The sequence below is a fragment of the Hydra viridissima genome, unplaced genomic scaffold (assembly GCF_058129835.1).
Source record: "Hydra viridissima isolate aposymbiotic clone 2 unplaced genomic scaffold, HvirCarnegie_v1 scaffold_1, whole genome shotgun sequence".
Lineage (NCBI taxonomy): Eukaryota > Metazoa > Cnidaria > Hydrozoa > Anthoathecata > Hydridae > Hydra > Hydra viridissima.
In genome coordinates, this window is record NW_028324300.1 from 10390715 (window position 1) to 10406939 (window position 16225).

General features: G+C 32.1%; 1 protein-coding gene across 1 annotated transcript in view; it reads right to left on the reverse strand.

The window, feature by feature from the left end:
• Window positions 1–16225, reverse strand: part of LOC149893295 (uncharacterized) — a 42562-nt gene continuing 26337 nt past the window's right edge. Inside the window, exons 4-6 of the mRNA XM_090099898.1 lie at window positions 7001–7189; window positions 5322–5513; window positions 1–595 (exon numbers count right to left, since the gene is read on the reverse strand). Of these exons, the coding sequence (XP_089956024.1) occupies window positions 15–595; window positions 5322–5513; window positions 7001–7189 (962 nt within the window). The 3' untranslated portion in view covers window positions 1–14. The remainder of the gene's footprint in view (window positions 596–5321; window positions 5514–7000; window positions 7190–16225) is intronic.

Here is a 16225-nt window from a genome sequence, read left to right on the forward strand (position 1 = left end):
TTGGCATAGGAAACTTAATTCATCTTTTCGCTGGCTCTCTTTTTAGCTCGATCTTTAACATTCTTATCCATATGCTTGAAAGCTTCTCCTAATTTCAATTCATCCAAAACACCCATGAATTTTTCTACTGTAAGATCAGGACGCCTTTGATAAATTAGTTGAAATAGCCTATTAGCCGGATTATACTTACTCGAATGCATTACAACCCTTCTAAATTTTTCAATTTGGATATTTGTGTATTTAAGTTTTTCTGCAGCGCTTATCCAACCATCTTGAGGAATTAATAATTCACTTATCTTCTTAATGTTGGAAAAAGTTAGCTCTGAAACACACGAAATTTTATTCAGATCAGAAGGGAACTCGACATCAATGGATTTTAGAACTTTTTTAAATTTTTCCATTGAAATCTTTCCATGATTTGCTTTTAAGTGCTCAAGCCAAGCTTTTGCAGGGTTACCACCTCCTGCAGTGGCTAGTTTAATGAAAGTTCTATCTTCCTCGGAAAAGTTAAGCTTATTGGAAATTTCAAACAGCGTAGATAAATCATTACCAATATTTAGAATAGCAAATAGCTCACTTCTTCCCACCATAAAATCTAAAAAAGAAATAATTAAGAACTAGTTATATACCAAAACAACTTTTCTTTAGAATGATTATAATGATGATGATGATGACGATGATGATGATGATGATGATGATGATGATGATGATGATGAGGATGATGATGATGAGGAGGAGGAGGAGGAGGATAATGATGATGATGATGATGATGATGATGATGATGATGATGATGATGATGATGATGATGATGATGATGATGATGATGATGAGGATGATGATAAGGAATAAATAAAAACGGTGATGATGATGATGATGATGATGATGATGATGATGATGATGATGATGATGATGATGATATGATGATGATGATGATGATGATGATGATGATGATGATGATGATGATGATGATGATGATGATGATGATGATGATGATGATGATGATGATGATGATGATGATGATGATGATGATGGTGATGATGATGATGATGATGATGATGATGATGATGATGATGATGATGATGATGATGATGATGATGATGATGATGATGATGATGATGATGATGATGATGATGATGATGATGATGATGATGATGATGATGATGATGATGATGATGATGATGATGATGATGGTGATAATGATAATTATGATAATCATATTTATGATGTTGATGATATAATGATGTTGATTTAATGAGTTGTAAATTAAAACTACTTTTGTTTACAAAGAATCGATAATTAAAGAAGTTCCTTAAAAATTGGGACAAAATGATGGCGTTGCAAAACTAATTGATCTTCATATAAATTTTCTTTTTTTTATGCGCTTTTTAAAAGCTGGATGTCTAAAGAGAAATGTTTACCAATTTCGTTGCATAGAAAAAATTCAAGGAAAACAGATGTTGCAAAACATTTGTTTTACTTTTTATTTAGCATGTTGCTTGACTAATAAAGTTGAAACAATCAGCAGGTGTTAGGATTTGTTGCTTTTCTGGTTTTTAAACTGACTGCTCTAATAATTTAACTAAAGCGGATTCAATGAGAGTTTAATAAATTCATAAGTGACTTAAGAACATTCACTTTTCACAATGATATGCTTGACATCATGAAAACTATATGCAATCAACAACTTTATTGCGGATCAAATAAAGTATTTCGTAAGTTACTAAGATAAATTCAGTATCAAACATTTAGTTACTTTTATAAACTTTGCATGGAAAAAACCTTATGGATAAGTTCACATAATTGTATAGATTTAAAAAGTAGGCTTTAACACATGATAATAAAAATAACAATATAAATAAACTTAAACATTTAACCAAGTAATTATGCAATTATGTTAACCAGATTATAAAAGAATTCAATTTTAAATTATCAAAAATAAATCTAAGCAGATGTCTCAAAAGTAAATCACCACTTAGAAACCAGATGAACCTCTCGGTCTCAGATTATTATACGAATCTGGCTGTTTCACAAGCATTGGATTTCAAGAATTTCTGTTTCAGATTCACCAAATTCAATTTCAAAGATTTCTAACTCTTATTCCTCTGATTGTAAGTGTTTTCTTCGATACAGAGATTGATTTCATTTTCATTTGCAAAAACGCAGCAATTGAGTTGTGGGCAACTTAGGTTTAACAAAAATAAATCAACTAGAATAGAAATGTTTGAAGTAATGGCTTTAAAAAAAGCACCATTTTTTACTTTAGCGAAGTAAGGACGTTTTTTACCTTTAAACACTTGATATCTTATTGTTGTTTGTGTCCGATATAAGCAAAGAATTTAGCCGCATAATCGATTGATATATTGATGTACAAAGATTTAAAACAAAAATGAATTACTTTTAAATAATTCTAAGTAAGCTAGTTATTCTTCTAGGCTGTTAAATTTAATAAACAAAAGAGATGAAATTCTAAATAAATGTTTAGTTTGAGTGGATTGATCGAGCGAAATGTTAGCTATATTTAGAGCATAAATAAGAAAAAAAGCTTCAGGGTACGACTGTGTTAACTGAAAAAAAGCTAACAGCCCTTTTCGTTTTGTCTACTGTATATTCGTCCCATTTGTAAAATGAAGCTTTTGGGGCAACTTTCATAACTTCTCATAATGGTATTCTATCATTTAATCTACAGTAGATAAAAATATAGGTTGATAAAATTACAATCGCTTTTGGTAAATCAGCTTAAATATAATTCATTACTCCGTAAATAATAATCTAAGATTGTTAGTTAGATAACCTTTCTTTGCAAAGTAGCGTTGCCAGTATTTCTCTGTCTCTGTAAAAATGGAAGAAAAATTATTAGTTTGTTTTCTCTTTATAAATCAGAAACTAGCGTAGACTATGTGACTTTTATTGCTTTGCCGTCAATTTCAAATATGTACTTGAAATAAAACAGTTACAACAAAGACAAAAACTGTGTCACGAATTAACAAGCAAATTATGCGTAAATCAATTATTAGACCCTCTTGTGCATAAAAAATAATTTTGTTATGAAATTTTCATTACGAAGTATAGATTACACTTCTTTCACGTACACTTTTTTTCTTACCGGTGTGATAACTTTTTGATTAAACTAATCATTATCAAACTAAGTTTTAAAACTACATCCAGTTTTTGAATTATTTTTTTTTTAAATAAATTATATTCAACAGCTCATGTTATTGATTCATCGTTTGTTTCTAAAATGTTTGGCAAAAAGAGACAAACTGTTTTGTATGCAGTTATGCGTAAAAAACAATGAAAACAAATAAGATTCTGAGAAAAATACCTTCTTTATTTTAAGGTGGTACACCAGGAAGAAAAATGACAAAGAAATAATTTTTTTGATTTTTTTTTTTTTTAATTTTATGAAAGATTGACCCTTTAAGTTGACTTTTAAAAAAACTTTCGACATACTTGTTTAAATATATAGCTTAACTTTGACCTACTTGAGCCCCACTATCATATAAAACTCCCTAGCAGCCTCATAGCAACAAGTTTTTAACTTGTTTTGGAAGTGATTTTGGACTTGTTTTTTCAATAGCAATTTTGAGATGAAAGCATAAAGTCATCAAGAAAGAATTGCTCTTGTTTTCCCGGTCTAAACTGCTTTGATAGAAGTCACAAAACTTATTAAACAGAGCACAAACCAATGATATATTATATATACTAGATATCTAACTTGCGGGATTTTATTGGACGAAAAGTGTAGCCGCTTTTTTTGTTTAAAAATTGAATCCGCCATTTGTAATAAGGGCAAATGCTATATCCGACGTGCGAAATAAAAGTTAAAAATGCATGTTTTTGCCCGAATTAGAAATGGCTTCCACGGCTTCACTTTTCGGATCGAAGTTAGACATCTAGTATATATAATATATAATTGGCACAAATATTCTTGTTGCTTATTTGATTTTTTTTTGTTAAGATGTCAAGTAAAAAAAATTTATCTAGAAAAGTTAAAAGAAAATGGAATGGATGTCATCCTAATAAAAATTATTCTACTATTCAGCCTTTAATATCTCCATCTTCATCAGTTGTTCCAATTTGTTTATTGGAACAACTGATGAAGATGGAGTTTATCATCAAAACGTTCAATACTATTGTCAGAAACTAGTTACTGACAATAGTATTGAAAGTTTTGATGATAAACAAATTGATAACTTTTTCGTTTTGACTAATTTTACCATATTAAAAAGTTTGATTTCAAAAACAGTTTGTCAGTGCTGTTATTCTCCTCTTTTAATTGAAGATAAATTAAGTCACAGAATGGGTTTTTCTCATTTACTCAATATGAACTGCTCAGCTTGTGGCTGGTCTACGTGTACTTACACTTCACTAAGAGTCTTATCAAAAAATAAACCAGAAAAAAGTAAAAAAAAAACTTTTGAAATAAATATGCGTGCAGTTATTGGTTTTCGAGAAATTGGTTGTGTTAAATGTACTAAAGTATTATGGTTTAATCGGTTCAGTAACATGTAAAAAATCAATTTTAGCAAATATTGCTCGTGTTAAACGAATGAATTTAAAATCGAATAATGAAGGAAAAAGTAGGAGAAAATCTTTAAGATCAAATAAAATGGTTTCCCGTGATGCTGAACAGGATAAGAAAAAAGAATTTTATGTAGCTGGTGGTTTTTAGTAGTTTTAACACTTCAAAATGATCTATTCTTTTTTATTTTTTGTTTTTTTTGCATAAATGTTTTTTTAGGGTTTTTTGAAATTCAAAACATGATAACTTAAGTACAGTTTATGTTTATGAGCTGAAATTTTCAGGAAATGTTTATTTAATGTTGGTGCTCCGGTTGACCCATGGGTTTTTCTTGGATTTGGTTAGATAAAAAGTTATTGCTATAAATCTATAGAGGAAGTCAAAAATTTTCAATTTTTTTAGTAAATTCGTGATAAAAAGGATAATTTTCAAAAAATTTAAAAATGCATGGGTTAAACGGTATATAATAAGTTGTTTTATAACTGTATCGATTTTTAATCCATAATCTTTTCACTAGATAAAGATATTTTGTTTTGAAATACAGCCTTTGTTGTTCTTTTTTCCGCCATTATGCATTTTTAATAAGTTTTAAAATTTATCTTTTTAAATAAAAATAATTATAACACTTTATTAAAACAAGTTTTCATCAAAAAGATACATTTTATATAATATTTCACAGTTTCATTTTTTCCATGGTGTACCACCTTAAGTAAATTTACGGTTTACTCATTCTTATATTCTTAACTTATTCATTAAAGCTGGAAAAAACCGTTCATTAACAACAGAGCATCATATTTACCATTTAATGGAGATGCTAGTAATTCTCTTTGAAAGAGTTGCTCATCAGAACTGAGAACAGTTTCATCATTATTAAAAGTTTCTTCAATCGCATTTCTTTCCTCAGCAGCTATTTGTTCCTCGTTTTTTTTTTTTGTATCTACTATTTCATCTGTAATAAATTTGCTCTGCGACTTCGGAAAATCCGAGATTTCTAGAAATAATAAAGTAAAGTATATGCACATAACCCAATAACAAAACGGCCGAGATTGAATCAATAGTATTAGAAGATAAAATGACTGATAATGTAAACATAACAAAGCCATCAGCAGCCATAGCCTACACAGATTTTTGAGTACATAATAGTCAAAACTCTTAAGTAAGATTAGATTAAGTTACCCTTTTGCTAACACTCATACACTGCCGATCAAAAGTTTTAGAAAGCCCAACAAAAATCTGTAAAGCAATTTTAAGGTATAATAGTTATTCAAAAAATTGTTTGATTTTTAAGCAGGTGATGGAGTGTTTAAAAGCTTTAGAAATTCAGATGACCTGTGTTTTACACAAAAAAAAATGGGCGAAAACAACGGAGATATCAGAACATGTTTTTACCGCTTTTATTTAACTTAAATTCAAATAACTTTCACTAAACTCATAGCTGAAATAAAAACGAAATAACCCTGTAACACTTTAATGTTGATGTGTCTAAAAAAATACTCTAAACTTAATTAATCCTTTTTTTAAAAATTTCATTTTTTTTTTTTGCCTTTTAACAATATCATTTTTGTATTTTCCAGATAACCTCCTGCTGTTAGTAAATACTTAGAACAGTGAATAACTCTCAAATCAAAAAAAAAAAAAAATGTTACTCATTACACACAAGAATTTTTAAAAAACGTCTAAAACTGTTATCATTTACAAACAATTAATTCTCGTGGGGAATCCATTTTTAAGCATTTCAAGTGGATTCCTGAAAAGATATTGAGTCAAAAAACGTAATTTCATCATCTTTGGGTGAATTTATCTACAGTTGCTATGAATATACTTTTCAGCCTCCCTGAAAATCAGCGCAAAACAGCAAGAACTGTTTTCTTCTTCTGTAAAGTCTGAAGAATCATAACTTTTGCCTTCTATCATTCTAGTTGTTTTTCTATTACCAATTACTGTAAACATCAATTGAAGATTTTTTCTCATTTAATTCTTTCTTTGCGTATTTGCGATACCAATATTCTTCTATTTCTGACCGTAGATTTGAAGGGGAAATATCTTTTTTTTCTTTTTCTTTATGAATAATAATCTTATGTAAGTAGTGTTTTCAAAACCAAATATTGAAAGTTTGTCCTTATTGTCATAATGGACATACCTACTTGAAATAAAACAGTTAATGCCCAAAGACCAAAGTTCTACAAAGTCAGATTTTAGACCGAGTCAGAATGAAATAATAAACTTTAGTTTTGTGATAACTTTATAATGGAATATAAATTACACTTTTTTTAACAATTTTTTTTTTTGGTTTTTAATAGATTGATTACTTTTTCATGGAAATGATATTTAAAAATGCTCAGTGTCAAAACAAAATTAAAGTTTCTGAGGCAAACCACTTCTTTTATTAAAGTTAATTTACAGATTATTTGTTCTAAATTTTTAACTTTCCTCGCTGAGGCTAAAGAAAAGCATTGATAAACGGAGCATCATAGTTACCTTGAAAATGAGATTCTAACATAATTCTTCCAAAGTATTGCTCATCACTAATAATATTCTTATCATTGTTAATAATTACATCAATCAAAAATCTTCCTTCTGCAGCTTCTTGTTCATTGCTCTGTGTTTTTGTATCTTCTGCTTCATCTATATGTAATTTGCTCACCGAATTTAGAAGAAACGGGATGTCTAAAAATTTAAAGTAAAAAATATGTACACAAGCCCTGCGAAAAAACGGTAGAGGTTGAATCAATATCATTAGAAGACAAAATTACTGAACTATTACTGAAAAATTACTGAACAAAATTACTTTTCACTATCCGTGGAAATTGCGCAGTTTCCTTAACTCTTTCACTGACGCGGTTTTTTTAAAAAAACTTTTCGCCGTGACCGCAATAATTTAAAAAAAAAATAAGGTTACATATTATTCAAAACAAATAGAAATTCAAGTTATAAATTTCTTTGAAACCATAACAAACTATATATTTAAAGAAAGCTAAAGAAAAGATCTTTTTAAATATATAAAAGTTAAATACACACCTATTCATACTGGAAAATGCAAGGAGTTCAAAAACGTTGTTTTTTATTGAAAGAGAAAAAAATTAAATCAAAAACAAAATTCTTTTATATATTTTAAGAATAAAATATTTTAAAAGACATTTCAAACAACTTACATAGGCAATGGAATCTATCATAAGTAATAAAAAATACTTTTACTATTCTTTTGAGAATAGAAAAAAGTTAAAACCAGTTTTTTTTTTTAGAACTGAATTTAAAAAATTAAAAAAGAAAAAAATCAATTAGTTTGTAAAATGTGCTTAAAAAAAAAAAAAATTTTCAAGTACTTCCAATGATAAAAAAAACTATCTGGAATGGTAAATCAAAAAACAATCTTTAGGATGCAAATGAGGTTCATTACTGCAGCCAGAACATATAAAATTTGTGCGCTTTCCATTGATAGGAGTACTACAGACTACACAATTTCTATCGCTTTTAACATATTTAATCAAATGTCTTGTATTGTTAAATCTTTCTAAGACTGGATTTGAAACTTGTCGAACTCTTTTTAAAAGTGTAGAATTATTAGGCATCATGGTAATACAAGAAATAACTAGTTCTTCTATAGGGTCCTCCTTAAATTTTTTTAGAGTAACTCTTTTTGAATTATGTGGACGAGTTAAAAATTATAATATGTAAGAGTTTGCTTGAGTTACATATATCAGCCAATTAAAAATTCTTTTCCACCACTTAACTGTTTTTCTATCTAGATTACTGCAATATGAAACAGATTGGTCCAAACGATCACAACCATTCATTGATAGATTTTACCGGTGAATAATTTCTGGTATTTCCCTGACTCCTTTGCTGCGAGAAGATACTGCAACAACATTTTTTGAAAACTTAGTAGAAATAGCTACTACTGGTTTTTTAGCTTTCTTATCTTGCCACTGAACAAGTATGATTCCAGACTCACTGCGATAATAATTTGTTTGTAGATGTTTCATTCGACAACCTTTTTGGAATTTAACATTATCTGGAAAATTATTACGATTTATTTGTAAGATTCCTGTGTAGTGAAACGATTTTGATGGTAGATAGGAGAACAAAGAGTGTGTTGTGTAATATCTATCAGCAAAAATATGGTGAGTCTTTCCAAGAGGTTTAAGTAAGTATTCAAAAATATTTTCTGAATGTCCCATTTCATATGTATCAGAGTTATTAGATGTATCACTTCCAAAGTAGGTAAGGATGTTAAATGAACATTTCATCAACAGAAACATCTTCGTATGGATAAAATACTTTTTGATAATTTGCAATAAGATTTTTCATAAATGGTTCAATTTTTTCTTTTGCATGGCTTTCTTGAGATGGAGCAACATGAAGCATTGTATGGTATACTGCTTCAAATCTATTTCTTGGAAACAGTTATACCAAGGACTGTGATATATATCAGTTAGAGACCAATAGTCTTTAATTGAGGTTCTTTTATCTTATCCCATCGCAACCATGACATCAATAAACTTAACAAGATCACATTTATTAATTGGGGTCCAAGAAGAAAATATAGATGAACTTAAACACGGACTATTTATCTGCATTTTGTATGAAGCAAAAGAATTAATAAATCCAACTAATTTATCTTGAACTTTGTCACTTAAAAGTTCTTTAAAACAATCTAAAATAGTTGAGTTTTCATCTAGATTTGCGTTGACTCCAGGTTTATTATTAGGGTAAAATCTAAACGAATGTGTTGGACTATTATTGTAATCTTCTCCAATAAGTACCCATGAATCAACATTTTCACAATTAGCAGATATATCAGGTTTAAACTTTCTTTTTCTTTTATATATAGGAGCAGGGGCGTCGCCTTGGAGGGGGTAGGGGGGGAGTCTCCCCCTTCCAGAATCTAAAAAAGAGAAAAGTTGGGAATTTCCTTGCCACGAGTTGGGACAGTTGGGAAATTGGTGATAAAATCAAAAAATATTTTCTAGTTAAATAAAATTAAAATGTTTGCAAAAATCCATCAAAGATCTAATTCTTTTTTGACTTGGACATATAAACTTTACGTTTATTAAACGACTTATGGCTGTTTCCCACAAGACGAACTAAATTGTGGAGTCATAAAGAAGAGCCCTTTTGATTTCCACGTTGTTTTTTTTTTCGCGCTACTTTTTTTTTTGTTATCAACAATAAAAATGGCAGCTGCAAGTTTATGCTGTATGTTTGACTAAAAGCAGTTATTCTTTTTTTTTTCATACTTTCTACTTTGAAACGTGAATATTTATTTCCATGAATTGATTTTAACATTTGTTTTATTTAATGTTTACAAAAGTTATCACACTTATTAAGAGTGATAACTTTTATAAACATTAAATCAGTTAAAAATTACGGTAAATTATAGTATCTGCGTTTGTTTTCCAGCACTAACTATGAAAAGCAAAAGATATAAATTACAATGTTGCGTATGCAAAGCAGTATTTAATAACGACTATAAAACCAGTCATGAAAGATCCGTTCATGGTGGTAGAAAGGTTCATATACAAACAGTGGGAGCCCCAGAGAATCCTTTTGTAGCCTCCTTAGCTTCAAAAAAACGAAAAATGGTACCTCAGAATGCTGGTGATGATGTCGAAGTTGATGATGAAATACAAAGTAGTGAACATACAAAGTTAGACTTGATAATACTTGAAACATCGACTTCAACATGCAGTATATCCATAGAAGAAGAATTAACATCTTCTGATAAGAAATTTGAAGAGGATGCAAGTTCAAAAATTCAAGATAATGATGCAAAAGGGGAAAAATCGGGTTATGTTGTAGTCCAGGAACAAGCAGAGAAACTTACTGAACTTAACTCTAAATCAGATCATTAAAACCAGTTTCCTGACCGAGATGAAAAGGATGACATGAATATTATTAACTTGGATAATTCTGAAGTAAGCAGTGAAACAACAAGTTGGACTTTGCTCATGTGGAATTTGGGTGTTTTAATAGATAATCTTAAAGATTGTAATGACATTTATAAAAAATATTGTAAAGAAGAATTAGTAAATGAAAAATTCGCTGCGATTGAAATTGTGATTGCAACAAGTTCTGTGGTGGAAATGTCAAAATATGTTTTGAAAATGGGAAATGCTTTCATAAGAAAACTCGATATCAAAGCTCAAAGTATTATAATTGACAAATCAGATTCATTAGCATTAATAAGCCATGACCCAGGATTACGTCCACATACAATTACGGATAATCAAAAATCGTATTTAATCCAGTTAGGGCCACACCAACCAAAACTTGCTAGTTTCCCAAGTGACGGTAAAAATAGATTTAATCCCCAGTGGTACAAAGAGTTTGAACATTTAGAATACAGTACCCAGAAGGATGCCACATTTTGTTTTGTCTGCCGGCTTTTCCCTAAGGTATTTGGAAAGAAGGGAAAAACTGAAGATGCTTGGATAAATGTTGGGGTAAGATCTTGGTCCAAGATGAAAAGCTATGGGAAAGACAAACTTGGAAAGCTTCAGGCACACTTTACCTCTCAAGCACATAAAGTTGCATTAAGTGAATATTGTCAGTTTCTTATGAAAAAAGGTCATATAGATCACCTTATTGATAAATCCAATAGACTTGCTCTTATAGAAGAGCAAAAAATAGAGGTACAGAATAGAAAAACTGTTGAAATTCTTATTAATACATGCAAGACTTTAGGAAGCCAAGGGCTAGCGTTTAAGGAATCGGACAGTGCTAATCAAGGTAACTTTGTTGCAGTAGTGAATCTTATCTCTCGCCACAATCCCACACTAAAAGCCTGGATTGAAGATAGAGCCCTTCGTCCATATAGAGTTACATACACAAGTCCATCGTCTCAAAATGAAATGATTAGTTTAATTGCAACTGAATTAAAGGGAAAGATCATAGAAGAAATTAATAGCTCCAATTTTTTTTCCGTGATGGCCGACACTACTCCCGATGTCACATAAGGACATAATGAGTATAGTTGTGAGAACAGCCAGTGAAAACGGTGAGATTCGGGAAAGGCTTTTGAAATCCGTTGAATGCACTGATAAGACTGGAAAAGGGATGGCTGAGCTAATTTTATCTTCTTTACATAAAGAAGGCATTGACACATCAAAGATGGCTTTTCAGTCGTATGATTACGCGAGTTCAATGTCTGGACAATTTAAAGGAGTACAAAAGTATATAACAGAAGAAGTTGGCCATAATGTACCCTACATACCTTGTCAAGACCACAGAACAAACACTGCTCTTGAACATGCATGCAATGTTAATACTTTAATACGAGAATTGTTTAATGTCCTCGAACAGTTGCATGTTTTCTTCACATCATGCACAAAAAGATTTAGTCGTTTAAAAGAAAAACTGGAAGACATTGACAGTGCACTACAGCTTGTAAACCTGTCTAGAACAAGATGGACCGCACGAGCAAAATCTGTTAAGGCTTTAAATCAGTGTTTATAGAAGGTTATTGATCTTCTTCAGAGCATCTCAAATAATAAGATTTTTGATACTAACACAAGAACTAAGGCAATCGGACTTCTGAAAAAAGTAACTTCTTTTGATTTCATTATTACTCTTTTTTTCATGAAGAATATCATTGAGAAGATAAAAATATTAACAGAAATCTTAGAAAGTCCAAACTTCAATGTTATTGACAGTATAAATGTAATTGAAAGTACTGCCAAGAACATACAAAATATTAGTAACGATACAGATGCTATGAATAATTTGATTGAAAGTGCAGTAATATTTTCTAGGAAATTACACATTGATGCAGAAAATGATTACGAACAACACCATAGATTGATAGCAATGGAGATGAAAGCTTTTTACCGGAAAGAATTCAAAGAGGTCATAGACTCTCTAGCCATGGGATTAACAGAAAACTCGGCAGCATTAAAGGAAATATTTGCCCCTATTACCAAAATTTTTAGCTTTCCTTTAAGTAAGGATAATTTGAGTATTGAAAACTTAACAAAAGCAAACAAACTTTTTCCTCCTGGATACAAGGATCATACTCCAGACGTTCATGTGCTGAAAAGCCAGATGGAAATTTTGATAGATATCTGTTTAGAAGAAGGTGATGAAGATTTTAAGTCATCAAGAACACCAGCTAAGACGCTGCAAGACATTTTGTACCATGTTGTGAAGTTAAAGGATATACTGAAACAAGCCCATAAACTATGCATTTTTGTAATCACAGCTGCTTATGGTGCAGCATCAAATGAGCGTTCTTTCAGTCAACTCAAGATTGTAAAATCACATCTGAGAACAACAATGAGTGACGAGAGATTGGATAGTCTCATGCTACTGAAGTGCGAAAAAGAACTTTGTAAAGGAGTTAACTCCGAACATCTTGTTAAACGATGGGTTCAATTGAAGAAACGTCATATTAAAATCAAACAGTAGACAAAAAATGATAGTGATGATAAAATATTGTGCGTATAAGTTTTGAAATAAAATGATATTTTCCATATTCCTTTCTACTAATTCATTTCCGTAAAATTTTAAACTGCTATATATGGTTTGTAAAGTTTATTGGATTTGTAAATTGTAACATTTTTTTGGACTGATACAGTTTCACTATGAATGGGTAAAACCTTTAGACGTTTTTTGAATTGAATATTTTGTATAAATGTAAAGGATGTTATGTTTTGTTAAAAGAAGTCAATAAATACTGATAATTGGCAATTCATGAGAGTGAGTGCAATGTAGTATAACAATCAGTAGATTTTGTAAATAGGATAGAAATTGATTTTTTGAATTCTTGAATTATAAAAAACAGTTGTGAAAACTATGTTAAGCAGTTGGGAAAAATAAGGTCTCTCCCCCCCCCCCCCCCCCCTGGTATTTTCTCACGCAACGCCCCTGTATAGGAGCTGTATCGCCTTTGATAATCAAAGGGGACGAGACAGTTTCTTCCATAATTGAATGTTCTAAATCTTCTGAGCTAGAACTACTTTCAGACTCACTTTCTGATTCATTATGATTTTCATTTAACCATTCAAGCATTATTTTAGAAGCTTCATTGACACTGTACGTTACTTTCGACGACATCATTTTAATAGCGGTTTAAAAAAAGCCTTAAACTTTGTAATATAATATCTTGTTATAATTTATACAATATGGCTGTTACTTTTTATTAATAATGCAGAGAATTAAGTACACTTTTTCAATAAATCAGTAAAATGAGTCATAAATTAGTGCTGATGTTCAAAACATGATAAATAATGAAGCACATTAGAAAGCCGCTACCAGCGGCTTGTGGTCAAAATAATTAAAAAACAAAAGCCGCTGTCAGCGACTTGTGGTAGGGAAATAGTTAAAAGGCCCACAGTCGGTCAAGATGAAATAATTTTCCTCTCTGTGTTATATCCATGTCTACTCTCTTTCAGTTTTTGTTAACAACTAACTTCATTCGTCAGTGCAACGAGTGCTGGATCTATCAATTACTTCTTGTACATCTTCCTGTGCTGCAGTCTGGAACTTCTTCCGAACAATGTGCAAAGTTTTTCTGACTCCATAGTATCCAGTCCCCTTGGGTATTTCCATAATGGATTCTCTATTCATCAATGCAATTCCGGCACAATTCGCAACGTCGTTAAGTTTCAACATTCTCATCCACTAACCAGGAATTCTAGTTAATGAGTCGGCCAAGTTGTCCTTCAACAATATCAGCTTTACGTCAACCTTCAAGTTCCTGAACCAACTCCCAAAACAAGTTCACTCTTCGCCGCATAAGCAGTTCAGCTGACGCATTTGATCTCAGTCTAGACTTACAGCATCAGAAATCCAGTGAAAAACCGTAACGGAGTCTGTGAACAGCTGAAGTTTGTTGAGTTTCCACGCCAAAACCATGTTAACACCGCGTAGTGCGGCGTCCAGCTCTGCCATGTTTATGAGGTCTTCAAATCTGTTTTTACACAGCCATATTGCATCTTCAACGGTGACCCCTGCAACTTAGAAAAAAGCTCCTAACCCCAAAGAGCTAGCATCAACTCATACTTTACCTTCATCACTACTTACTTGAAGTCGTTTCACTTCACATTCTCCACGAGCAGGTTCATTTTCCCCCACCCTCTTCAACACTTCTTACAGCACACACCTCAGCCCCATATCATGGACCTTATCATCCCACCTACTTGTCAGAGAAACTACTTTCCACTTAATAATGCTGCAAACAACATGCAAGCAACCGCACACCGGTAAGTGACTCACGAACTGCCCACAAATGCAGAAAACAGTGCTCCTTAACAATTTCCACGGAATTTCCTCCAGCCCATTTCCTCTCTACCACAATATTTTTCCTCCAACCTTCTTCACGGCCTATCCGAGCACTTGTGCCCCACTACTATCTATTCTTTCGCCATCTTTAACTTTTAAACCATATTTAGAAAAATGTTTTCTAACGAATTCCATGTAAACCACATTCTCATCAACAAAAATATCATCTACGTATGTCGATGACCCTTATGTCACTTTGTTATCTTGTTCAACGATAGCGCTCACAACTGATTTCATGATCATCGGTGCTGTATTAAGTCCGAAACCAAGCCGCGTCAAACAATACCGTTTGCTCTTAAACATCACCGGAGATATGTTTTGCGCAAGTCTATTTTTGCTTGGTTGTTACCCATTCGTCTCCACTACCTCAGCACAAACGTCTAAATCCCTTTTAATGCCTCCATGAACCTATAGGCTTCTCTCCAGTCTAGCGCCAACCGAACTTTGTTTTTATTGTCTTGAATTATTGCGCTTAGTAGTAACTGACCTTTTAGCTGTCCCATCCTAGGTTCATCATTCCAGTAACCATCCTTGTTTTATCCACTCCTCCAATTCGCTCTCATACTCTTGCTTAACGTCTTCTGTCCATCCAATCTATCGAACACTGCTTCGTGGTCCCGTTTCTTAATTTTAAGTCGTGTTTTTTTCTTTGCTTTTTACAATTGCACATATTCCCGCCAAAACTTCCTTTACCTGATGGAAGAATGGTAAGTTCTCTTAGCAATCATATTAAACTCATACCAAGCATAACATTTGCTCCAAAGGGTCGAAAACTCGCCACTAGAATCCCGCGCGCGCACATTGCCAACCTTAAGTGAAGCCGTTGCCGTTCCAACACATTTTTGAACTTCGCCTCCGAATGTTGTAACCTGTACATCATTAGATCGCTCCAGTCGATTGTTCGAAACCAGTTTTTGAAAACTAATTACCGATGAGCATCCAGTATCGACAAAAGCTCTCGCGTTTCTTCCATCTACCTTGATTTGAGTGATCACAAGTGCGCTTAATCCACGGGTATTCAAGAGCGAGCAGACACCGCTCGCTCTCCTCCTCGTTTTCCTGATGCTTTGTGTATTTTGCCGCCACGTGTCCATTCTCTCCGCATTTGAAACACCGGACATTCTTCTTAGGGGCTGCGCAATTCTTTTCGATGTGATTGAACCCTCGACAGTGATAGCATATTACAGACTCCGGTGACTTCGTTCTCACAACGTTCCGGTGGGTGTTGACAGTGGTTATATTCGACTCACTTGCATTTTTTTTATTCAAAGTTGCGCTTACTTTCGGCAACATCACGTCAATCGTTTTTTTGGCAGTCCTAAATCTTGAAGACAGTGCTTCAGGCAGTCCAACTACAAACGCCACCCGCACCGCCTCGTCTGGCAACCTTACTAGGCACATCAAGCGTTTCAAATCTGCAAAAAA